The 25262-nt window shown below is 44.8% G+C and overlaps 1 protein-coding gene across 5 annotated transcripts in view; it reads right to left on the bottom strand.

Moving 5' to 3' along the window:
- DOCK3 (dedicator of cytokinesis 3) overlaps positions 1-13974 on the bottom strand; it is a 688972-nt gene extending 674998 nt beyond the window's left edge. For 4 of the 5 annotated variants that reach the window (XM_050780653.1, XM_050780654.1, XM_050780655.1 and 1 more), the window contains exon 1: positions 13601-13959. In XM_050780653.1, the coding sequence (XP_050636610.1) occupies positions 13601-13637 (37 nt within the window). In that variant the 5' untranslated portion in view covers positions 13638-13959. Of the gene's footprint in view, positions 1-13600 lie in introns of all 5 variants that reach the window. The other variant, XM_050780657.1, reaches the window with a different exon arrangement.
- Positions 13975-25262: the final 11288 nt, after the last annotated feature.

The raw sequence follows: 25262 nt of genomic DNA, 5'->3' as shown, positions 1-25262 counted from the left end.
GCTAATTTTTGTATTTTCAGTAGAGATGGGGTTTCACCATGTTGGCCAGGCTGGTCTCAAACTCCTGACCTCAGGTGATCCACCTGCCTTGGCCTCCCAAAGTGCTGGGATTATAGTTGTGAGTCACCACACTCGGCCAGCAGAGATTTTAAAAGAGACTGAGCCAGGGCCTTCTTTCTCCCAGCTGGTGCATGATCACCTATCTCAGCTTTCAAAAGAGTCTGAGCATTATTTCCAAACCACAAAAGGCCCCCAAACTGGGAAGGAATAAATCCACGACCCATTTGTGAATAAACCAGGTGAACTGACTTTGTGCGCGCTAGAAGAGGATCAACTGCTTGAGATTAGAAATGACGGTAGCCTTAATAGTATGCTTGGGAAAACTTCAAATCTCCATACATTCTGGATTAGAGTCAAGGTGGAATATCCTGAGATTTCCACAAAAGCACTGAAAAGCCTGCTTCCATTTCCAACATCTTATTTTTGTGCAGCAGAGTTTTCTGGAGTGATGGCAACCAAAGCGAGACTAAGACATTGACTAGACATAAGCAACACACTTCTGGTGTCACTGTCTTCCGTCACCCCCAGATGGGACCATCTAGTTGCAGGAAAACAAGTTCAGGGCTCCCGCTGATTCTACATCATGGTGAGTTGTATAGTTATTTCATTATACATTTCAATGTAATAAAAATAGAAATAAAGTACAAAATAAATGTAGTGCACTTGAATCATCCCAAAACCATCCCCTCATCCTGTCCATGGAAAAACTACGTTCCATAAAACTAGCCCCTGGTGTCAAAAAGGTTGGGGACTGCTGTATAAAGGATTACTATCCAAAAAATATAAAGAACTCCTATAACTCAACAACAAAAAACCAAACAACTCAATTAGAAAATGGGCAAGGCTTTGGAGATGCCACTGCCCCTGAAAGCTCCCTGCCATCAGCCATGGTCAACCCCACCATGCTCTAGGCCATGGACAGCCCCTGAGCCACGTGTCCTTTGAGCTGTTTGCAGACAAAGTTCCAAAGACAGCAGAAAACTTTCACGCTGCAACCACTGGAGAAAAACGATTTGGTAATAAGGGTTCCTGCTTTCATATAAATATTCCAGAGTTTTTGTGTCAGGGTGGTGACTTAACACACCATAATGGTGTGGCAATTTTCATAATGGTGTGGCAACATCCATAGGAAAAACTAGCAATTTTCCTATGGATGTCAGCGAGGAAGAAACAAATATCCCTGTATTAATGTCATAACCATCGTAATCACTTGTCTGTATTAATAATGTCAAATCACCAGAAACTCAGTTAAACAACTGATACTCAAGAAGTGGAACTGGTAGTAGGGGACCTTTTACTTTTGTCATGCTTGAGGATTTACTCCTCTCAAGCATGCATCAATTTTGAAATTTTTCTTTTTTTTTTTTTTTTTTTTTTTTGAGACGAAGTCTCACTCTGTCGCCCAGGCTGGATTGCAGTGGCGCGATCTCTGCTCTCACTGCAAGCTCCGCCTCCCGGGTTCACGCCATTCTCCTGCCTCAGCCTCCCATGTAGCTGGGACTACAGGCGCCCGCCACCGCGCCCGGCTAATTTTTGTATTTTTAGTAGAGACGGGGTTTCACCGTGTTAGCCAGGATGGTCTCGATCTCCTGACCTCGTGATTCGCCTGTCTGGGACTCCCAAAGTGCTGGAATTACAGGCGTGAGCCACCGAGCCCAGCCAAAATTTTTCAAAATGCAAATCTGCGGAGGAAATAATGCCCTATTATAACAAAGCTGCAGAAAACAAGTACTCTCACTGTCCTGGAGGGCAATCTGGCAACAGTTAATTTCAAACAACTAACTGCTCAAAAGTAGGAAAATAAGTAAAGGACAGTATACATGTATTACAGAACGGCAGTCTTAAAAGAGTGAAGAATCCAGATATAAGAACATGTTCAAAATACAATAGATTTAAAATAAAAGTAGATCATAAGACAATATAAGCAGTACGGTTCCAAATTTATTTTAAATGCCTACTTAAATGTATATACAAAAAAAAAAAAACTAAAAAGATATGCCAATATGTTGAGAGGTACTGTCCAGGTAACGAAAATAAGACATCACCTTTATGTTCTTTTTTGTATGTTTTTCTGTATTTACTGACATTTCTGTAATGATATATATGTTATGTAATCAGAAGGAAATGTTACACAGGAAAATAAAAAGCTCAAATGTATTCAAGATACTGAATTCACAATATAGGAAAGACTAAATATGTCATATTTTAGAAAAAAATCTAGGGCCGGGCGCGGTGGCTCAAGCCTGTAATCCCAGCACTTTGGGAGGCCGAGACGGGCGGATCACGAGGTCAGGAGATCGAGACCATCCTGGCTAACACGGTGAAACCCCGTCTCTACTAAAAAATACAAAAAACTAGCCGGGCGAGGTGGCGGGCGCCTGTAGCCCCAGCTACTCGGGAGGCTGAGGCAGGAGAATGGCGTAAACCCAGGAGGCGGAGCTTGCAGTGAGCTGAGATCTGGCCACTGCACTCCAGCCTGGGCGACAGAGCGAGACTCCGTCTCAAAAAAAAAAAAAAAGAAAAAATCTAACAAAAATAGACAAAATCTTTTCTTGGTGCTCTTAAAGGTTTAACCTTGAATTCCCGGGAAAAGTCACTCATCCAAAACACAGCATTCCCCAAAGATGTCAAACAAAAGAGGTATTGTCAGGATAAGTTCAAACTGCATCCCAATTACCTGCTGTAAGACTTCTGGATCACTGTTGTGATGACTGTGAAACTGGAGGTGAGAGAGAGGGATTCATACTGGAATCCTAAGGCTCCCACTCAAAATCTGTCATTTGAACTTAGCCATAGGCACTAAACCTCTCTAACAGGCTCAAGAAAGAGAAAGGGCAAGAGAAAAAAAGTATACTCATGATGTCACAAATTTCTAACAATCAAATATTATTACGTTTACAGCCTGCCTTTTAAAATACCATCAGGATTAATAAAACAAAATAAAATTCTTCACTAGGTTGGATTCTTAATTAAGCATTCACCAGTCACTCACTATGAACTAGGTCCTGATGATACAAACATGAAGACAAAGTTCCTTATCCTCAGTCCCTGAGGCAGAGATGCAATTAAGCATGATCTAAAAGGCTAAATGCCATACTAGAGGTTGGTACCAACTGCAGTAGAAGCAGCAATGCTTATTTATATCAGGCAGAGTGGGAAAAGGCATAAAAAAGAGACGACATTTGAGCTTTTTCAGTTAACATTCCCCAAGCAGAGAAAGGGAATCATGGGATTCCAATGATATAACAACACCCTGAGCAAAGCAATAAAGGTAGGAACATTATAGCCCTGTCTGGAAAAGGGTAAGTTGCCCAGCATATCTAGAGCACAGAAAATGCGGAGAGAGACCGGGCACAGCGGCTCACGCCTGTAATCCCAACACTCTGGGAGGTCAAGGCAGGCAGATCACTTGAGGTCAGGAGTTCAAGACCAGCCAAGAGAAGAGGGAAGAGGGGAGAGGGGAAAGGGGAGAGGGGAGATGGGAAAGGGGAAAGGGGAGAGGGGAGAAGGGAGAGGGGAGAGGGAAGAGGGGAGAGGGGAAAGGGGAGAGGGGAGATGGGAAAGGGGAAAGGGGAGAGGGGAGAAGGGAGAGGGGAGAGGGAAGAGGGGAGAGGGAAGAGGGGAGAGGGGAGAGGGAGGGGGGTCGGAGAGAGGAGAGCAGGGAGGGGAAGGAGAGGAGGGGAGGGGAGAGAAAATGTAGAGAAAATGTCAGAAACAAAACTCTGAGAAAAGTTTAGTGCCACCCTTCCTCCTGTACAGGAAGACAAAAATGAAGTTAACATCTTTTCAAAGCTGATATTTCTTTCTCATTCCCCATGCCTTAGTAAGTCCACATAGACCTTTCAGTAGCATCTTTGCCCCTTGTTAAAACACCGTAGCCATGAACTAAGGCTAAGGAGCCCATCCTAACCCCAAACATTATCAAGTTCACAAAGGTGGCACAGCTGGCACCATCAAAAAATGTTCACATAGATAATCTGCATTCAAATCACAACACTGCAAACACTACTTGTTTATACACTAGACATAATTTCTCCCTAGGACAATAAAATTTTCTTCCTCTCCTGTCCAACCCTTTTTATTCTTTTTTTTTTTTTTTTTTTTTTGAGAAGGAGTCTCACTCTGTCGCCCAAGTTGGAGTGCAGTGGCGTGATCTCAGCTCACTACAAGCTCCACCTCCCAGGTTCACGCCATTCTCCTGCCTCAGCCTCCCAAGTAGCTTGGACTACAGGCACCCGCCACCACGCCTGGCTAATTTTTTCTATTTTTTACTAGAGACAGGGTTTCACCATACTAGCCAGGATGGTCTCGATCTCCTGACCTCGTGATCCGCCTGCCTCAGCCTCCCAGAGTGCTGGGATTACAGGCTTGAGCCACCGCGCTCGGCCCTGTCCAACATTTTTATTAACCACTTGGAAAAACATAGAAGACAAACCGTGTAAAGGTTCAAAGAAAATATAGTAATATCTTGGATCACAAACTTAAGCTTCAAAAAGATTTGACAGGTTGTACTCATGAGCCAAATACAGTGGTTAAAATGTTAACAGAAATAGACTACGTGCTCGCAAACGAGACGTTCCTGATATGCCCTGCTCTTGCAAACGAAGCAGGGCGTTCCCGATAAGTCCTGCTCTTGCAAACGAAGCGGGGCTTCCTTCCCTGCAAACAGGGAGGACAAAGGAGCCAGCTGCAAACAGCAGACCCTGGGGGCTTGTTTATGTGTAAACATCTTGAAAATCCAGAAAATCAGGGAAACGTCAGAAAAACAACAATGTGTCTTGTGACTTGGCAACATTCCACAAACGACTGTATAAAATAAAGCAGAGGCCGGGCACGGTGGCTCAAGCCTGTAATCCCAGCACTTTGGGAGGCCGAGACGGGCGGATCACGAGGTCAGGAGATCGAGACCATCCTGGCTAACACGGTGAAACCCCGTCTCTACTAAAAAATACAAAAAACTAGCCGGGCGAAGTGGCGGGCGCCTGTAGTCCCAGCTACTTGGGAGGCTGAGGCAGGAGAATGGTGTAAACCCGGGAGGCGGAGCTTGCAGTGAGCTGAGATCCGGCCACTGCACTCCAGCCTGGGCGACAGAGCATGACTCCGTCTCAAAAAAAAAAATAAAATAAATAAATAAATAAATAAATAAATAAATAAATAAAGCAGAGCGCACCATTCGGGGCGGCCGCCATGTTTGTCTTGTCTTGTGTTGTCTTGTGTGTTCATTCCTTTGTTTAGGAAACACATGGACCCCAACAAATATTGTTTAAATGAAACTAAAATTTTACATTTCTGTTTAATATCATACAAGTTCAGGATGGACGGGATAATAGCTTGACCTCAGTTCATATAAAATAAAACTTAGAGTTATCATTTCAGTATCAGCAATTAGTGTGAAATGGCAGCTCAGAAGTCTCTAAAAATCAGTCTTTATATCACATTAACAAAAATGTCCAATTCAGTGCTACAAATATGTGTGTAAAACCTTCTGCATGCCTGGTTCTGAGGTGCATCGGCCAAGAATACAAAGACAGGCCAGGTGCAGTGGCTCACGCCTGTAGTCCCAACACTTGGGAGGATCACAGAGTCTTACTCTGTCACCCAGGCTGGAGTGCAATGGTGCGATCTCGGCTCACTGCAACCTCTGCCTCCCAGGTTCAAGCGATTCTCCTGCCTCAGCCTCCCGAGTAGCTGAGATTACAGGCGTGCACCACTACGCCCAGCTAATTTTTGTATTTTTGGCAGAGGTGGGATTTCATCATGTTGACCAGGCTGGTCTCAAACTCCTGACCTCAAGTGATCCACCCACCTAGGCCTCCCAAAGTGCGGGGAATACAGACATGAGCCACTGTGCCTGGCCCAAGATAACAATTTTAAATGTATTTTTTTATTGTAGGTCATAGTCAAAAGTTGGAAAGACATTGGTCTAATGAACAGGATAAAGTATACATATCACTATAAACTACAAAGTATAACAGGATTTAACAGAATAAAATATATCTGGTTGGAGAAAGAGAGGGGTAGGGCCAAGAATCTAGGAAAGGATTTACAGAGATAACAATGTATGAGAGAAGTCTTGGCAGGCTGGAAATAATTTAAGAAATAAAGACATGGGGGAAAGGCACTCTATGTAGAAGGAACAATATTAACAAAGACATGATGCAGCAAATAAGTGTTTAATGGTCCTGGGACATGGCAGCACTGGTTATAAGTTAAGCACAAACAGAAGAACCTGAGGAAAGTTCAGTTTGGCTAACGTGTAAAGTATTAACAAGTCAGTGGATGAGGCTGAACATGCACATCTGAACCATAACATGAAAGTGTTGGATACATGATAAACCATGAATGCTAGCTATTCCAACTAGTCTTAGCTCTGGGGCCTTAAACCATATTATCTCTAAGATTTCTTAGAGTTCTAAAATTTATGACTTACTGAAGAGCTATGATACAAGTTATTTATATGCAGGCACAGAACAAGGACTTATAAGAAACTACAGGGATTCACTACTCTACTCAATAAGAAAGAATGTTCTCATTACAGCTAACAATAAAATGTGCTGTCCCAAAAAGTAGTGAGGGCACTGGCAATAGATATGTTTGAATATAGGCCAAATACATATCTGTTGAAGGTATGGTACTAAATCAGTACTATCAAGTTCTGTGTTTATCACACTCTAATTCTTCTATCATGTTGGTTCTCACTTATTAGCAAGAGCTCATGAATGAGTTCCAAAGGGAGAGGGAGAATCATATTGAAGTAGGAGGATGGGATTTTATTCCATTGTAGATAAGCAGGAAAATGGGAAGCTTCTGAATGACATTTCCCAACATAGTAATTATCTTTACTAGAGTATCCTAAGGTGTGATATAGCAAACCAACTGCAAGTACTTAGCTAAAATAATTTGGTGATGTATAAAAAAAAAATTTTAAGGTTTTAAGAGCTAAAATATGTGAAAAAAATACTTGCTTTTCCAGGCAAAAGCTGTCAAAAGGGGGTATGCAAACACTTAAATGCATAATCATAAACAGGTTTGGTTTGTTCATTACAATAAAAGCATAACATTGGAATTAAAATCCTAATATAGCATATCCAATAATGCTCACATATTGGGAATAATTTCAGATCATTCTTAAAGAATAAAGACACAAAAATTTTAAAAAATTCAAAATACAAGCTATTAAAAATTAAAATTTAGCACCAATATAAAAATATGGTATGAAGATAAAGTAGTTTCAAACTCAATGACCATTCTTTTGAGACTGTCCTGCTTCAGAATGCGTCTAATACTACACAGAAATAGATGCCATGTTTACAATTTAGCTTAATGTTTCTAAATCATAGTCTAATACTGCATGATAAAATGAACTAGAAATCTGAAGTCTACTGAATAGATTTAAGATGATTAAAAACTTAAACATAAGACCCAAAACTATAAAACTACTAAAAGAAAACATAGGGAAAATGCTTCAGGACATTCATCTAGGCAAAGATTTTATGACTAAGACCTCAAAAGCACAGGCGACAAAAACAAAAATAGACAAATGGGGCTGCATTAAACTAAAAGCTTCTGCACAGCAAAGGAAACAAACAGTAAAGAGACAATCTACAGAATGGGAGAAAATATTTGCAAACTATTTATCTGATAAGGGACTAAAATACAGAATATACAAGGAACTCAACAGCAAAACCAAACAACCCCATTAAAAAGTAGGCGACAGGCCGGGCGCAGTGGCTCAAGCCTGTAATCCCTGCACTTTGGGAGGCTGAGACGGGCGGATCGCGAGGTCAGGAGATCGAGACCATCCTGGCTAACATGGTGAAACCCCGCCTCTACTAAAAAATACAAAAAGCTAGCCAGGCAAGGTGGCGGGCGCCTGTAGTCCCAGCTACTCGGGAGGCTGAGGCATGAGAATGGCCTAAACCCAGGAGGCGGAGCTTGCAGTGAGCTGAGATCCGGCCATTGCACTCCAGCCTGGGAGACAAGAGCGAGACTCCATCTCAAAAAAAAAAAAAAAGCAGGCGACAGGCTGGGCACAGTGGCTCATACCTGTAAACCCGCCACTCCTCAGGAGGGAGGGCCTCCTGAGGCCGGAAGCTCAAGACCAGCCTGAGCAAAATAGCAAGACCCAGTCTCTACAAAAAAAAATTTTTAATTAGCTGGGCATGGTGGCATGGAACTGTTATCCTAGTTACTGGAGAGGACGGCATGAGCCCAGGAGTTCAAGGTTACCGTGAGCTACAATCATGCCATAGCACACTAGCCTGGGTAACAAAGCAAGACCTCATCTTTAAAAAAAAAAAAAAAAAAAAAAAGCAGGGCACAGCGGCTCACGTCTGTAATCCCAGCACTTTGAGAGGCCAAGGCGGGCAGATCACTTGAGGTCAGGAGCTCGAGACCAGCCTGGCCAATATGGTGAAACCCCGTCTCTACTAAAAATACAAAAAAATTAGCCAGGCGTGGTGGTGCACACCTGTAATCCTAGCTACTCAGAAGGCTGAGACAGAAGAATCACTTGAACCCAGGAAGTGGAGATTGCAGTGAGCCGAGATCACACCACTGCATTCCAGTCTGGGCGTCACAGCAAGACTCTGTCTAAAAAAAAAAAAAAAGAAAAGAAAAAGAAAAAGGAAAAAAAAGTTAAAAAGTCCAATACAGAAATAAAATTCCTTAAATGTAACTATCCAATTTAAATTGAAAACTGTAGAGTATATCTCATCTTTCAAGCCAGAGTCATACTACTGACACATTCCTCTCAGAGGACACAGTGTAATAATACAATCTGTGGCTTAGAATCTCAAAGTTCTACATTCAAATCTCAACTCAGCACTTACTATCTAAAGTACCTTAGATCAGTTACTTAATTTCTCTCAGCTAAAGCTGCTTTCTCATCTGTTTAAAAAAGAGGGGAGAGGCGGTGATATAGTGTAAAGCTCAAGTAGAATCATGAATGTGGAAGTTCCCCCATAAACACTAAACAAGACATCAAGCACATCCTCACTTTTCAGAACAAAATAAAGTTATAGGTATATGAAATCTTTCCTACCCCTAGTGGATGATGTCTTTACCTCTAAAGGGGTATTGGGGTCCTTCCAGAGGTTGCAAAGGTTGGGCTTCCCTCACTGAATAAATATCTAAAGAGCACACTGTCTTCAGACAGTGTGAATTCTAGTACATTTACCAACAGATTTACTCAAATTTTGTGAACACTAATTATTTCAGATCTGGTTTCAAGGATCTATTCCCTCCCCACCTTCAGATTATTTTCCTGCACCACAGGATCTTTACAAGTTTCTTTTAAGGACTCAGGGTTTGTTTTTTTTGTTTGTTTGTTTTGGTTTTTTGTTAAGTGCTTTTCTTCCCTATCTGGGGAAACCTAACCAAAAGGAAATTAGGTAAAAATAATGCATAAAATATGCATTACTTTTTAAATAGGAAAAAATATAACATTACAAAACTAAAATGTAAGGTCTTCAGATTGGTAATGAAAAAAATTTTTCATGTTCTACTAAAAGGGATTAAGAAAAAATAAGCAATAAATGCCCTAAATTATTTAAAAATTTGCCTTAGCTGGGCACAGTAGTTCACAGGCATAATCCCAGTGACTCGGGAGGCTGAGATGGGAGGATAACTTGAAGCCAGCAGTTTGAGACAAGCCTGGGCAACATAGCAAGACCATATAACTAAAAAATACTTTTTTAATTAAAATTTTAAAATTAGCCAGGCAAGGCTGGGCATGGTGGCTCACACCTGTAATCCCAGCACTTCGGGAGGCCAAGGCGAGTGGATCATGAGGTCAGGAGATCGAGGCCATCCTGGCTAACACAGTGAAACCCCATCTTTGCTAAAAATACAAAAACAAAATTAGCCGGGCATGGTGGCGGGCACTTGTAGTACCAGCTACTCGGGAGGCTGAGGCAGGAGAATGGCATGAACCCGGGAGGCGGAGCTTGCAGTGAGCCAAGATCATGCCACTGTACTCCAACCTGGACGACAGAGCAAGACTCCATCTCAAAAAAAGGAAAAAAAAATATTAGCCAGGCAAGGTGGTAAACACCTGTAGTCCCAGCTAATTGGAAGGCTGCAGTGGGAAGACTGCTTGAGCCCAGGAGTTCAAGGCTGCAGAGAGCTATGATCATGCCACTGCACTCTAGCCTGGATGACAACAGCAGAATCCCATCTCTCAAGCCAAAAAAAAACAAAAAAAAACAAAAAAATTGCCCACGACAGCAGCAGAATAAACAAGATGACCTGAAGCAGTTTCCACTTCTAAGACGTCAAACTAATACATACATACTCAAACCTTTACCGCTCCTCTATTCAAGGAATTTAATTACAAACATTCTTGTTTTAAAAATTGGTTGGTGTTTGTTGCTCCTGCTGTTGCTCCTGTTAGAGGGTAAGAAAAGTATTTTCTTGGTTTTTGTATTCTACATTTGGTACTTTGGGTACAGTCAGTATAGGGAAAGACAGGTGTTTCACAAAAATAGCTGGATTTTTCTCACCTAATACACTTTAGAGCAGGAAGCTTCTTGGAAAGGTAGAATAAAGAATGGAAGGATGCAGGACTTTCCAAGCATTCATGGCAACAGAAAGGAAAGCAGAGATTCTCTAAGAGGGAAAGAGACATAAGAAGTCAAAACACGGGCGAATGGGTACGGTAAAGAACAGTACCTTACAGTACCAGAGAAAGAAAGCAAGACAGTCAAGTATATCACAAAATACTGCCCACTGCCAAGAAGAAAATTAAGGAAAATATACAATCGTTGAAAGACAAAAAAAAAAGTATTAACAATCTTTGGGATTCAGTTTCTTCATCTATGATAGTCTTAAGACTACTCTGGGAATCGACATGGGGTTACCTAAGTGAGAGTCCCGGGCACATTGACAGGCCGATCACTGACCCTCCGAAAAGGATAATGTCCTCCCCACTGCCTAAAGTCACTCACAGAATATTATAATGGAAAGGGGAGCTCAGTAATCACCTCATCCTAAATGAATAAACCAAACAATTCAGTCGTGTTATAACCTGTACAGAATTCCTATATTATAAAAAATTTAATAAGATATTACTATAGGATCTCAAAGCCTTACCAATGTCAAATACAAATGAACGGCTGCAGTGGAAAAAACCCTTTGTACTGCTGCAACAGGAGACTCCTTCCCTCACTAACATCAGGGCAAAAGGAGGCCCTCGAGGCCCTCCTCCACAAATTTCTCCAAACTGGTAGGAAGTTAAGTATAAGGGGTTTCCCTCTCTGCTATATGGTTATAGGTTGACAAACAGAAACAGAAATCTGTGCTCCAACTTAGTCATAAAAATCAAAGCTGAAACTCAAACATTTTCTCACAGGAAAATGATAATGGTTAAATTTTCAAGCTAGCCTTCATAGCAATTAAATGATGCGGCAAAAATGCCATTTTAATTGACTATTTTTCTCATAAGTATAATGAATAAGCTACTTCATAAAGCGGATTTTATGAAAAGGTCTAGAAGTGTAGCCCTAACATCCTTATGGAAAAAAAAAAAATTGTGTCCTGAGTTTTAAACAATTTACACAAAAACTTTTAGATCATAACTAAGGAGGGGACAGTAGAAGACTGTGAGATAAACAGGGAGAGAGTTGCTTGGTTTGGTAGAAAAGGCATCTAAATTATACTAAACCACAGCTGCTATGAAAACGTCTTCAGTGTAACTGTCTCTCTCATTTAGCAAGCATTTAAGCTCTGCCCTGAGTCCAATGCAGTGGCCTCCCAAAGGGAGTAACAATTTTTCTAAAGCTAAACACACAGTCCTAGGAATGCAAGAATTCCGTTGCATCTTGCTGGGTAAATCACACACCAAATCCTAGTGCTTTCAGATTCACATGTACCTATCTTGATTACCTTGCATTGGCTCTGTCTCAGAACTAACACACTTAGTGTTATTAGTCTAAATACTAAGGGGAAAAGAAGAAACCAACGCTTATTAAGCATTCCGCATGTTCTCATTTCACTTTCACAACCCTGTAAGATAGGTAAACATTATCCCCAATTTATACATTAAGAAAATGATGTTAAATTACTTGCCCACACCACCAGTAAAGAGAAGCTAGGACTCTGAATTCCACTTTGTTCACTATTCAAGGGCTCCTCCCCACCCCAAAAAAAGGGCTCCTCTCCCCTCCAAAAAAATCAATCATGGGGTGCCACTGGAGAGTTGACCACTCACATTGATTACTTGTTATTCTAGTTCAGCAGTTCTGGGAGCGAGTTATGGAGAAGATAAACCACCAATTCCTCATTTCACAGAATCAATTCAGTATTCAGGGAATACTCTAAGGGGTAAAATGTCCTTAGAGGTGAATCCTAGCTCTTCGCATCATTTCCCAATTCCTTCTCAATAGAGACTCTAGGACCAGAGCTCCCGTTATCACCTCCACCCTAGCATAGCTAATTGTTTCACAAAGTTTCCTTTTAAAACAAGACTTTCTACCAGAATAGAAGACCTCTCTGCTGGTCCTCAAATTTAAATAAATTTCATTTTCACACGATAACCTGCCTAATAGCATTCCAAAACACTCGTTACCACCGCAGTTTCAAGTTATTTGGTAGTGAACTGCGAACTAAATCTTGACTAAATTGCAGTAAAGATGGGAAACAAAAATCTGTTTAGACAGATTTCCTATCTAAAATTTTCCACTACGAGCTTAGGAAAAATAAAACCTGTACACTCAACATTTTAAATCTGTTTCTAACTGAACAAGATGATAGGTGATGCAATGAGGCTTAACTCTATCATGTAATTGACACAAAAAACTAAAATTGTAAAACATTCAATACTTTAAATTACTGAATATTCTTTTTAAAGAAGTAGAATACTGTAAGAGTTATTTAGCTTCTGGAGTTTAACACTTATAACAGATAAAAAAAGGTTTCTAAGAGGAATAGGGTCTCAACTGAAAACAGGTTAAAAAAAAAAACCCGTGTCTATAAAACATCTAAACATTGATACATGTCCAAAAACATTTCCCATTGTAAAGTATTATTTCTAATACTAACGGCAAAACAAAACAGATCAAACATTTGCAGTCAAATGTCCAAATTTTTGAACTGAGAAAATGATGTCAACGTTTTTCATCCGTTTAAGGTTCCAGACCAAAAATAAACAGCCACCGGGTTCATCAATTCAGGTGCGGAAACTCATTAAAATTGAGCTTCTGGAGCGAAAAAAACATATTACCAGAATTTGGCTTCTCGGGTAAAATTGCCCCGTGGCCCATACCAGAAACCTCGGGCAACTGCCCGGGCCTTGCCCACCCCTCCCGCGGGCCGCACCTGCCAAGGCCGCACCGCCAGCGCCCCCTGCCGCCCTCTCTGCAGAGAGACCCGCGCCCACCCCCGCACCCGCACCCGCACCCGCCCCCACCCCGCGCTAGCCCGGCGCCGAGGCCGCGCAGCCTGCGGGCAGGGGCGGGGGCGAGAGGATGCGAATCCAGGCGGGGCCGGGAGCTGGGCGCGTCCCTCAGAACCCCAGGCAAGGCCAGGCCGGAGCCTCACCTACCTACGCCGTATTTCTCCTCCTCCGTGGGGGTCCACATGACCGTGCCGGGCGCGGCCCCGCGGGCGCGGCAACCGGGCGACAACGCGGCGGGGACGGCCGCGGGCCCGGCTGTGGCGCACCGCGAGTCGAGGCGGGGACGGTCAGGCGGCGCGGGGCAGTGGGCGGCGCATCCCTCACAGGCCGTCCGGGATGCCGCCGCCACCCCCTCCACGTCTGGACCGCGAGGCTCCGCGGGTGGCCCAGCAGCCCCTGGCGGCGCGGGAGAAGGCTCGCCACCTGTCCTTCGCCGCTGCTCCCGTGCCGCCGCTTGCTTCCTCACAGCTCCGCCGCCGGGCTCCCGGCGCCGCCGCGGCTCGGCTCGCCCCAGCGGGCTCGCAGGACGCCCGCGCATGCGCCACTCCCTGCCGCGCAGGGGCTCGCGCTGCCCGGGCTCGCGCCGTCCCGAGCCCGCGCGCGAATCCACGCGCCGCTGCTGCGCGCCAGCGGAGGGAAATCCGCGAGAAGCGATTGGACTGCCCGGCCCCGGACTGGCTTTCTCGCTGGTCTGGGGCCCTCAGCTGCAGCAAACTCCGGAGGGGGCGAGGCCGGTCAGGTGGGCGACTCCCTCTACCCAGACTCCAGACTCGCTTCCGCTTCCAATGCCTCCTGCCTGCGCCCGGAGATGGCCAAAGGCCTCCTGCTCGGAGAGGGGAGATCTGGAAAAGGAGGAGACGACACCATTTTCAGACCCATCCCAGTGTCACCCACAGTGCTGTCGGAAAGGTCCCCGGAGCCACCCTGTGCATTCCCAGGGTCCTAAGGGTGGAGTCGCCACGAGGGAACTAGGTGGGGTGCACTCGTGGCCGTCTCTCCTGGATACCCTCTGGGCTGAGGCCGCTGACACCTAGGTTCTTGCTTCTCTAAGTTGGCCTGAGTGGTGAATGTTTGGGGCCAGAATAATCACAGCTGCCTTGCTAGTAAAGAAGCACTTCATTGGGCCCTTCAGGTTCCTACCCAGGACATGGCCTCTGCTGCTCCTGGGTGTCTGCCTCCCTTGGGGCCCTAAGTACAGGCTCCTACGGGAAACTCCTCCTCTCTCTCCTCCCTAAGAATCCATTCATTCTAATGCCTGTAAATGTCACCTTGTGACCCCCAAGTCAACCACTTACCAAAGACCATGAACTGCAGAACTTCTCCTTTACACCTACATTTGGACCACATGCCCTAATCCCAGCAGATTTGCCCATCTCTGTCACTAGCACTACTAAGTCAAAACCCTAGTGTCATCCTTCACTAGCGCTCTCAGACACCCCCACAACCTTCAAAGTCCAGCTCAGCCCCTCATCTCCAAGAAGCCTGCCCTGACCCATAGGCTCCTTTCCTTCTTTGTCTGGAATTGGAGCTATGTTCAATTTGTCTTATTTCCCTTATAAGACTGTCAGCTCCCAGAAGGCAAGCTCCAGGCTAAAATCATCTTTCTAACCCCTCACCACCAACCCAGCACCTGGTGTATAGTTGTTGCATGGGAAGCCAGACTAGTACAAGAATATCTTGTAATCAACAGATCTTGATTCTTCCTTCAAAGTGTCATTATTGGTAACTCCTCCCAGGCCTGATTGTGCTCTCCTGGGTTATGGCCACCCCTTTCCACCTTCCGATCTTTAGGCTCCTCCCCTCACTAATCATAGCTGCCCACTCCTGCCCAGAAAATGTCTGTTCTGTGAATGATAGAATTTCTCAATAGCCAGATACACTTCTATTTAGGGGTAGCAGGGATGTCCAACAACATAACGAAAGAGCTAACCGTCCGAGAAGACAGACCCCTCCCCAGTGGCCACCATGGAAATATACTATGGAATGAAGCCACATTCTTACAGAACTCTCCAGGGAGCTAGTCAACAAGTGGGGCTGAGCTACGCAGGACTTCGGGGAACAACCTTAAAGCTCTTATTTCATCCTCTAAGTTCACTCCCTTGTCTGCTGTATGTGATGACAGTCACAGAGCCTAGGGCCAGTTTTTCCAAAGTTTATACTCTTGTTCCCAGTCTGAATCCATCTTAGATTACGGCTTTCCCAGATGAAGAAAATTCTCCATGATTGCACACCTCAGCTCCAGGGTGGAAGGGCATTAAACCCAACCAGGGAAGGGAAAAGAAGGGACCAAAGTGAGAAGGAAGGGACTTAGTAAGCCTGGACTCCTACACTCTTGCTATTTGTATAAATTTAGATTGCGTGAGTTCAAGCAAAAGGGCATAGCACACATTGGCCTTCAGCAGGACCGTGCACCTGCTCTCTTATCCCCCTAGCATCTGCTCTGATCCTTTCCTTCCTCAGGCTCCCAGTCCACTCAACACACCACGCACACACACTCTCCCAGTATATGAGCTACCTTCCAGCTTGCCTCTGAAAATCAAGACCCTCAGCATAGTAACCTTCCCTCCTCTCCAATCGCTCTGCTTTGTGTTCTCGCCACCACCAGGCTCACTACCTACTGCTTCTCAGGATCCTCAACTATCATTGCCCCGTCTCCCATTTTCACCATGACCTGCTCCATAGACTCCTTCTGCAGTCCTAGGAAGACCTGCCCTGTTGGTACCCTCATCCCCCCATTTCCTCTCTCTTCCTCCTCTCTCCATCTGACTACAAAGGAGAATCATCCACTCCAAATCCTTTTATTTCAATGTAATTCATTTGATTCTCAGCACCTGAAGGTCTGCATTCTGACACTGTCACCTCCTGGAAACTACTTTCCCAGAATTTCCCAGGGCCATCCCAACTTCAGACCATTGCCTGGTTCTGGCTGGGCTTTTGCATACAGTTTCCCTCAACTCGTGTCCTCTAGTCTTGAAACCCACACATCTGCATCATCCTCCAAGAGCTGTCTCAGGGCCACTTTCCTGAGGAAGACTTCCCCAACTGCTGTTAGTTCAGCTGGATTTTTCACACCCATTATGTCCTTTCCTGTAGCACTTACTCATTCCACCTTTCTCCAAGAAATCAAATGGGTCTGCTTCTCACATTGGCAAACATCTGTTTTCTTCTTCAGTGACAAGGATTGTTCTTCAATTATTTTTACCTTACACAGAGACTAACATAGTGCCTACCACCTAACATGAATTTAACATACAGTCTTGGGTGAATGATCTCCCTGTATGTTTTCTGAGACCATAATGAAATAGGTTGGAAGAGAGAACTGAGATATTTACCTCAGCAAGTCACAAATCTGCAAACTCAGAAACTCTAATTAATTAAATTTCTTTGTTATAGATATATTGGTTTTAATTAAAAATTCATTGCAATGTCTTATTGAGTAGCTATATAAAAGATAAATATGATAGAGCAATTTATCTAAGAAACAAAGTATGCAAACAGTTTGACTTATGTCACTGTTACTTTTAGGTTTAACTCATTACCTTAGATGATAAATTGCAACTTGATGAGCAAGAAAGGAATCAAGTTTTCTACAGGAAATTCGTTAAGACTGGTGGCTGTTAAAAACAGCCTATAACCGCCGGGCGCGGTGGCTCACGCCTGTAATCCCAGCACTTTGGGAGGCCGAGGCGGGCGAATCATGAGATCAGGAGATCGAGACCATCCTGGCTAACACGGTGAAACCCTGTCTCTACTAAAAATGCAAAAAATTAGCCGGGCATGGCGGTGGGCGCCTGTAGTCCCAGCTACTCGGGAGACTGAGGCAGGAGAATGGTGTGAACCCGGGAGGCGGAGCTTGCAGTGAGCCGAGATTGCGCCACTGCACTCCAACCTGGGTGACAGGGCGAGACTCCGTCTCAAAAAAATAAAATAAAATAAAATAAAGCCTATAACCAAACAAATTTTATAAATGATTTACAAGAAATGCAGACAGCATCATCTTTTTCTCTTAGAGTTTAAGTTGATCAATAATTTTTTATCACGAGCGAACTCCATAACGGTAAATCCCCCATCACCTTTGGTGAATGATACTGGCCCTTTGCAAAGCTCCATGAGATACACTTCTAATCTTCTCTCCTTGTTTTCTGCTGCCTGGAGAATCACAGCAGTACTTAAGGAGCCAGCCAGTCTGATGACTCAGCTCATAAAACAATGTGTGGCCACAAAGATGATGTTTATCCATGAGCATTCTGGAGGCTCTTGCTACTGAAGTCGGCAAGCAGTGGGTAAGTGGCACACGATGCTCATTCTCAAGAGTTCTGGCAACGGTGCCACCATAGCACTCACTTCCCTCTCTCAGCAGTTGATTTCATCTGATGCTCTGTCCAAGCAGAATGGTAGAAAAAAACTTCAGAGAAATGCAATGGGTATAGAGGCAAATCCAAACAAAGTGCAGGTGATAGTGGTGACATTCTGCCTTCTCTTGATCAGGAAGTGCCAGCAGCTGGAGCTTATACCCATATGAACCCCAGGGTCAGGTAAATGGAAGGCTCAAGAACACATTATCCAACTTACTTCTGCCCTTCTGGGTTCTTCAAGGAGTGGGTCTGCTGTGGTTGTAAAACATCTGCAGAGCTAATTTTCTTCGTGGCAGAGAGACACGCAAGCTAGTGCCACTTCACCACCACCCCTTATTTATCCCAAAGCAACACCTTTTAGGAAGCCTCCTTTCAGGAGGCAACTTTAGAATAAGGGGCTAATTCAAAGTAAGTTAACACAAATGGACGCAGTGGCTCACGCCTGTAATCCCAGCACTTTGGGAGGCTGAGGCAGGCAGATGACTTGGAGCCAGAAGCTCAAGACCAGCCTGGTCAACATGGTGAAACCCCATCTCTACTAAAAATACAAAAATTAGTCAGTCATGGTGGTATGAACCTGGAGTCCCAGCTAATTAGGAGGCTGAGACAGGAAAATCACTTGAACCTGGGAAGCAGAGGTTGCAGTGAGCCGAGATTTTGCTCCACTGCACTCCGGCCTGGGTGGAGTCTGAAAAAAAAAAAAAAAAAAGATGAAGTTAACACAGAGATGGCTGACACAGTTAGAGCCCCTTCAGGTGAAGAGACCTAAATTGTCTAAGAAGATATTAGTGTTTTGCTTTAAGTTTTGTTGTATCTGAATATATTTTCAGTAGGGAGGGGATAGGGAAGAGTGTGACAGGAAGACGGATTAAGCAGTGCAATATTTCATTATTTTCCCTAAAATGACACACTTTAACCATCTGTTCCTATTTTATCAACCCATTCAAAATATTATTAAAATGTGGATTTCTTTCAGTTAGCCAAGGTCTTCAAATGAGAAATGGTCAAATCTCCCCTGTTTGTAATTCCTGGAGACTGATACGGCACTTCTGGATGGGGTCTAATGAACAAGCCCCACCATGAGAAGCACCCCCAGATGTGTCCAGATGTGTCAGAGAATTCTCAGCACTTGTGTCCTGCCCACTCAAGACTGTGAGCTACCTGGAGACAGCACCATGCTATATTCCTTTTTATTTTTAGTGACTAGCATGCAGCATCTGACACATAGTAGGTGCTCAGTAAATGTTGTTTGGATGAATATATTCGTAAATTAGTGCTTTTAATGTTTTCCAGAAATTCATATTTTTGTTCCAATAGGGTTTTTGTTTGCTTGTTTATTTTCTGTCCAGGAGAAAGGGCGGAGATAGAATCAAAAACAAGATACCCCCTGGAAGGAAGCGCAAGTAGATGGAAACTTGGCATTACCTAGTTCTCTTTTCCCTTGGGGGAAATAATTATGTCCTTAAATTTCTGCACTAAGTCACCAAGGAGGGCTTGAAATTAAAAACCTTGGAGAGTAATTAGCAACAAAACGTTCTGATGTCAAGAAGCAAATTTTATGGAACCATATTTGTAATACTAATTGGGCCTCTGCATAGCCAAATGGTGAAATTATTGCTACAATACAAATAGGCCCAAAAGAGAAAAACAGCCCAAAATAGCACAGATATTCCAAATCAGGACAGAGGTAATTTATCTACACATAAAAAGCCACCAATGGAAATGCCTTCACCAACTCACTTGAGTTAAATGAGTTAAAAGCAAAAGCCTGTTGTGTAGTGTAGCACCACCTACCCCATCTCTGAAATGCTATGGGACTGGGGCTAGGAAGAGAACTGAGACTTTATCCGCACCAACTTTTCCTACTTTTTATCTTGAAGTGTAAAAAATTTGAGTCATTTATTTACCAAACATTTATTGAGCACCTATTATGGGCCAGGTCCAGAGCAAAAAAATAAATAAATAAATAAATAAATAACAGGGAGCCACTGCGTCCAGCCTCTCTTCATGGAGTTTAACATCTAGCTAGGTGAAGAGACATTGAACCAATAATCACACCAGCAAATATCTAATGAAAGACACAGGACAGGCGCAGTGGCTCACGCCTGTAAATCCCAGCACTTTGGGAGGCTGAGGCAGGCAGATCACTTGAGGCCAAGGGTTCCAGACCAGCCTGGCCAACATGGCGAAACCCCATCTCTAATAAATATACAAAAATTAGCCAGTGTGGTGGCAAGCACCTGTAGTCCCAGCTACTAGGGAGGCTGAAGCAGTAGAATCACTTGAACCCAAGAGGCAGAGGTTGCAGTGAGCCGAGACTGCACCACTGTACTCCAGCCTGGGTGACAGAGCAAAACTCCATCTAAACAACAACAACAACAACAAAAACAAACAAAAAAACAAAAAACAAAACAAAAAAAATGAAGAGAGAGACAAGTACTAGGAGAGAAGAGAAAGAGAAAGTGTACATGTACAGAGGGAGCCTCAACTAGGGGTTCTGACCTAGTTTGCAAATAGGGAAAACTTCCTGGAGGAAATGATATTTAAACTGGAGGCTGACAATACATACAAATCAGCCAAGTAAAGAAGAGAAAAGTGTTCTAGGCAGAGGGAGTAGCATTTTGGGGAGGTGAATCTGGTGAAGAAGGAGCTTAACGTATCCAAGGAAAGGAAAGGCCAGTGTGACCAGGACGTGATGTGTGAGTGAGCAAGTAGGGAGTGGGGAGAAATGTGGGGACTAGAGTGGGAGACAGGGCAGCTGTCGGGGCCTTGCCACGTCCCATGACATTAGGGAACCAACCATTGACAGACCTTGGATCAGAAGCAGAGATGAGAGACATGAATAAGAACGTGATCTCCCCTCAAGGAGATCCTGGGCTTGTTGAGGGAACAGCATAGGAGGAAGACTTATCCTCTTGAGTCCTGGGCTCAGAGGCACCACTGCACATTCCCCAATTCTCTGAGCACCAACAAAGTCTGCCTAGAAGCATCTAGGACCACTGCTCACACAGGACCACTCCAGGCTTCTTTCTCCTCCTTGAGCCAATCTTTCCTTTGTTCTCGAGATGGCACACCTGTGTCCAGGGTCTAGCGCTCATCTCCCAGGTTTGGAGGGGAAGCACAGCTTACGTCCCTACACAGCCCACTCTCCAGGTTCTGTGACCCACTGCTTTAGTTGTGGTCTCAACAACTTGCTTGTCCATCACACCTCTGCCCATGCTAAGGGTCCAGAGAAAGAACATTGCCGGGGCACCAACAAGCAATTGGCCCTGAATCTGATCAAGGATTATGGCTAATCTCTTCCTTGAAGAACATTTAGTAGGGGATGCCAACAAAGAGAAATCTTTAGAAAACTCTCTCACAAGATCAAACCTTGGACTTCTACTCAGAACATGCAGGGCCCTGACCCAGAGAGCAGCAAGAATAGTACTCACCGGCCGGGCGCGGTGGCTCAAGCCTGTAATCCCAGCACTTTGGGAGGCCGAGACGGGCGGATCACGAGGTCAGGAGATCGAAACCATCCTGACTAACACCGTGAAACCCCGTCTCTACTAAAAATACAAAAAACTAGCCGGGCGAGGTGGCGGGCGCCTGTAGTCCCAGCTACTCCGGAGGCTGAGGCAGGAGAATGGCCTAAACCCGGGAGGCGGAACTTGCAGTGAGCTGAGATCCGGCCACTGCACTCCAGCCCGGGCTACAGAGCAAGACTCCGTCTCAAAAAAAAAAAAAAAAAAAAAAAGAATAGTACTCACCCTGTCACCACTGAGGAAAAGCAACTCTAAGAAATGGGGACTATTCTGTTCTCCAATTAGCATTGAGGGTGATGGATCAGAATTTATAATATGCAGTTATGAATTATGGAACAATCAGAGAAGTGATCCTGATTCAGAAATCTGCCATTCTGGGAGCCATGGCAATTTTTCATGAGAACTCAACATGGGGTGGCCCCTGGCCAAACCTCACTTGCACCCAGCCTGTCCCAGCCCCAGTCTGTCACTCCAACCCACTGACAGCCTCAGGCTTTTTCAAGTTTCAGGTGACCTAGCAACAGGGAATAGAACTTGAGGGCTCTGGAGTCAGAGCTGGGTTCACATCCAGCTCCAGATAGATACTTCCTAACTGGGCGACCCCAGGCAAGTAGCTTAATCCCTCTGAAGCCAGTTTAATGGCTTCTACATCAGGGATGCTTCTGAGGATAAAGCCTGCAAAGTTCTCAACACAGAGCCTGGCACAAGGTTAATGTTCACAAAACTTTGGAACCTTGCTCCCCTCCTACCGGCTCAAATTGCTTCCCAGAAATGCTGGGTCTCCTTGTATTTGTGGAATCTACTTCTCCTACAAGTTAGCCTGTGAGAGCTGGTTTGGTCACCCCTGTGCAGCTGGGCTGGCCTCCTGCATCCGCCTCTTACCAGCCAGCACTTAACTCAGCGTGAGCCTCTTCTCTCTATTTAACACCAAAAGGTATTGATTTCCCTAAGCTATTTCCATGATGCAACACCCCTGAGAACTACGTATTGCATTAGTTCTCCTCCATGACCATCAAACCCCCTGCTCACAGCCACTCTCCCTAGAGCCACAAGGTCCTCAGCTGCCAAGGCATAGATCTGTTTCATTTTGCATTTGCTTAAAGGTCAAACATGAATTTTTCCCCATTATTGTACTGTGTCTTGTCACACAGACTCTCTGTTTCATGGATTAGTCATAGTCTTGCTATCAAATTAAATATTCCTTGGTAGTTATTTTTAGAGAAATCTTTTTCTAATTCTACATGGTGCAATGATGTGTGTGCACCCACAGCTCTGGAATCCAGGCATTACCAGGTGGGTTCCAAATTGTATGAGGGTTCACATTCCTCTAGAAAGCAACAGCCAGTGAAACAGTGGAGTTTGTAACCTGACTCTGTCCATGGACTCTTCTGTCCAGCCCAAAATAATTAATCCCCATGCCTTGGATAATCCAGTCACTTATCATCGGTCCAGTAAAAGCCCAAAGGAGGTTCTTGATACAATTGTGAGTTAAGCAAAACATGTCTATGCCATCCCAACCTCTTGTTTGACTCTCTCCTTGATCTTAGTACAGAGGCACCAAGGGCAATTGTGCCTTCGTGCCCTGCACCCCATGGAAGACTGCCCTCAGGAAAGGCCCTGTCACCCCCTTGACTGAGGCCTGAGTGAATGATACTGGTTACATCCCTGCCTGCTCCCATGGTTCTGCCTGCACACTCAGACCAGCGTCCATAGGGAAATGAGGTCCTCCGAACCAAATTTTAGACTTAACTGGGGTGAGTGTGCATGGAGAAGGAAGGGCTTGCTAAGAGGGAGTCCTCTTCACCTGCTCGAAGGCACTGTGAAGATAAGAAGCTGTACATACCTTGGGCTTTAAGTACTTTATATAGTTGGTCCAGCATAGTTGAAGCAACAAAACCCATAGTAACTCTATTTTTGTTGTTATTGTTGTTTGTTTGAGACAGAATATCACTCTGTCACCCAGGCTGGAGTGCAGTGGCGTGATCTCAACTCACTGCAAGCTCCGCCTCCCAGGTTCACGCTGTTCTCCTGCCTCAGCCTCCCGAGTAGCTGGGACTACAGGTGCACACCACCTCGTCCGGCTAATTTTTTTGTATTTTTTAGTGGAGACGGGGTTTCACCGTATTAGCCAGGATGGTCTCGATCCCCTGACCTCGTGATCCGCCTGCCTTGGCCTCCCAAAGTGCTGGGATTACAGGCATGAGCCACAGCACCCAGCTAACCCACAGTAACTATTAATTCAAGACAGGATTAAAAAAAAAAAAAAAAAAAGACAGGATTTAGCATTTGCTCCTGGGGTATGAACTGTGAGGAGGGGGGCAGATTTCCCACTCCCATGCTTTCTTCTATGTGTGGGTCTCCACTTGCTGGGATGTGTGGGGCCTCACTTACCCAAAACAAGTGAGACTAGGGGAAGGGGGAAAGTCAGCCCAACACAGACCCATGTGACTTCACACTAAGCCACTTCCTCCTCTAAGCCTTCTTCAGTAAAGAAGAAAATGCTTTGACCTCCATCTGAGTTTTTATTTCTCCATTGTTCAGAACTTGGATGAGGTAAAGAGGACTACTTATTGGGGACCGTCTCAGAAAGCCCCTATAGATTATAAATGTTTCAGCTGTTCAGAGGTAGGGAGGCTGAGTGGATTGGAAAAATCTGGGAAGGCTTGGCTGAGGCGGCGAGATCTCAGAGGATGAGTTTAAATGGATATGACTCTCAGGGTGGTCTCATGAACCAAGGCACAGAGGCAGGAAGAGCGAGATGAATGGGATGCAATGACAAGGCCAGTGTGACCAGAGCCCAAGACTTCCTTGGGGGTGGGGGCAGGGTGGCAGGTGGGTGGAGGCAGACTATGAAGAATTCTGAGTAGTCAGTAGAGACTAAACTAGTCAGTGGGTCAAGGTATATTTTCTGAAGGCTCTTCAGGGTCCAGGGGAAGTGGCTGGGGATAGTCAATGTTGGCTTAGAGGAGAGTCTGTGGGGCAGGCCAAGAGGCTGCTATGAGGCATTTAGGAGGAAGAGTGCAACTGTGAAGACTGGCTGAAGGCATGGAGACAATGCAGGAGGACATAGAGATTTGACCTTGCATCATTCCAGCTGGTGAGGACAGCCCTAGCAGGGCTGATGAGCCATTCAGAGAGCCCCTGGGGAAAGGTACAAATTTGGGTCACCTGATGGAAACTGCTTCCTCCCGTGAGGAGAAATAGAATAGTAAATGAAAAGATGGGAAAATGAACATCTTCTTTAACTATCAAGAAAGACAAATTGAAGCTACAAGAAGACCCTTTCTCTTTTTCTTTTTCTTTTTTTTTTTTTTTTTTTTTTTTTTGAGACGGAGTCTCGCTCTGTTGCCCAGGCTGGAGTGCAGTGGTGCGATTTCTGCTCACTGCAAGCTCCACCGCCTCCCAGGTTCATGCCATTCTCCTGGCTCAGCCTCCCTAGAAGCTGGGACTACAGGTGCCCGCCACCACGCGCGGCTAATTTTTTTGTATTTTTAGTAGAGACGGGGTTTCACCGTGTTCGCCAGGATGGTCTCGATCTCCTGACCTCGTGATCCGCCCATCTCAGCCTCTCAAAGTGCTGGGATCACAGGCATGAGCCACCGCGCCCGGCCTCCTTTTTTTTTTTTTTAATGGAGTCTCAACTGTCGCCAGGCTGGTGTGTAGCCGTGTGATCTCGGCTCATTGCAACCTCTGCCTCCCGGATTCACGCGATTTTCCTGCCTCGGCCTCCCGAGTAGCTGGGATTACAGGTGACTGCCACCACGCCCAGCTAATTTTTTGTGTTTTTTTCTTTTTTTTTTAGTAGAGACGGGGTTTCACCGTGTTAGCTAGGATGGTCTCGATCTTCTGACTTTGTGATCTGCCTGCCTCGGCCCCCCAAAGTGCTGGGATTACAGGTGTGAGCCACCACGCCTGGCCTTTTTTTTT

This window comes from Macaca thibetana, chromosome 2, assembly GCF_024542745.1.
Source record: "Macaca thibetana thibetana isolate TM-01 chromosome 2, ASM2454274v1, whole genome shotgun sequence".
Taxonomy (NCBI): Eukaryota; Metazoa; Chordata; class Mammalia; order Primates; family Cercopithecidae; genus Macaca; species Macaca thibetana.
Note: the sequence above shows the minus strand (reverse complement) of the source record. Positions and strands in the feature narration are given on the sequence as shown.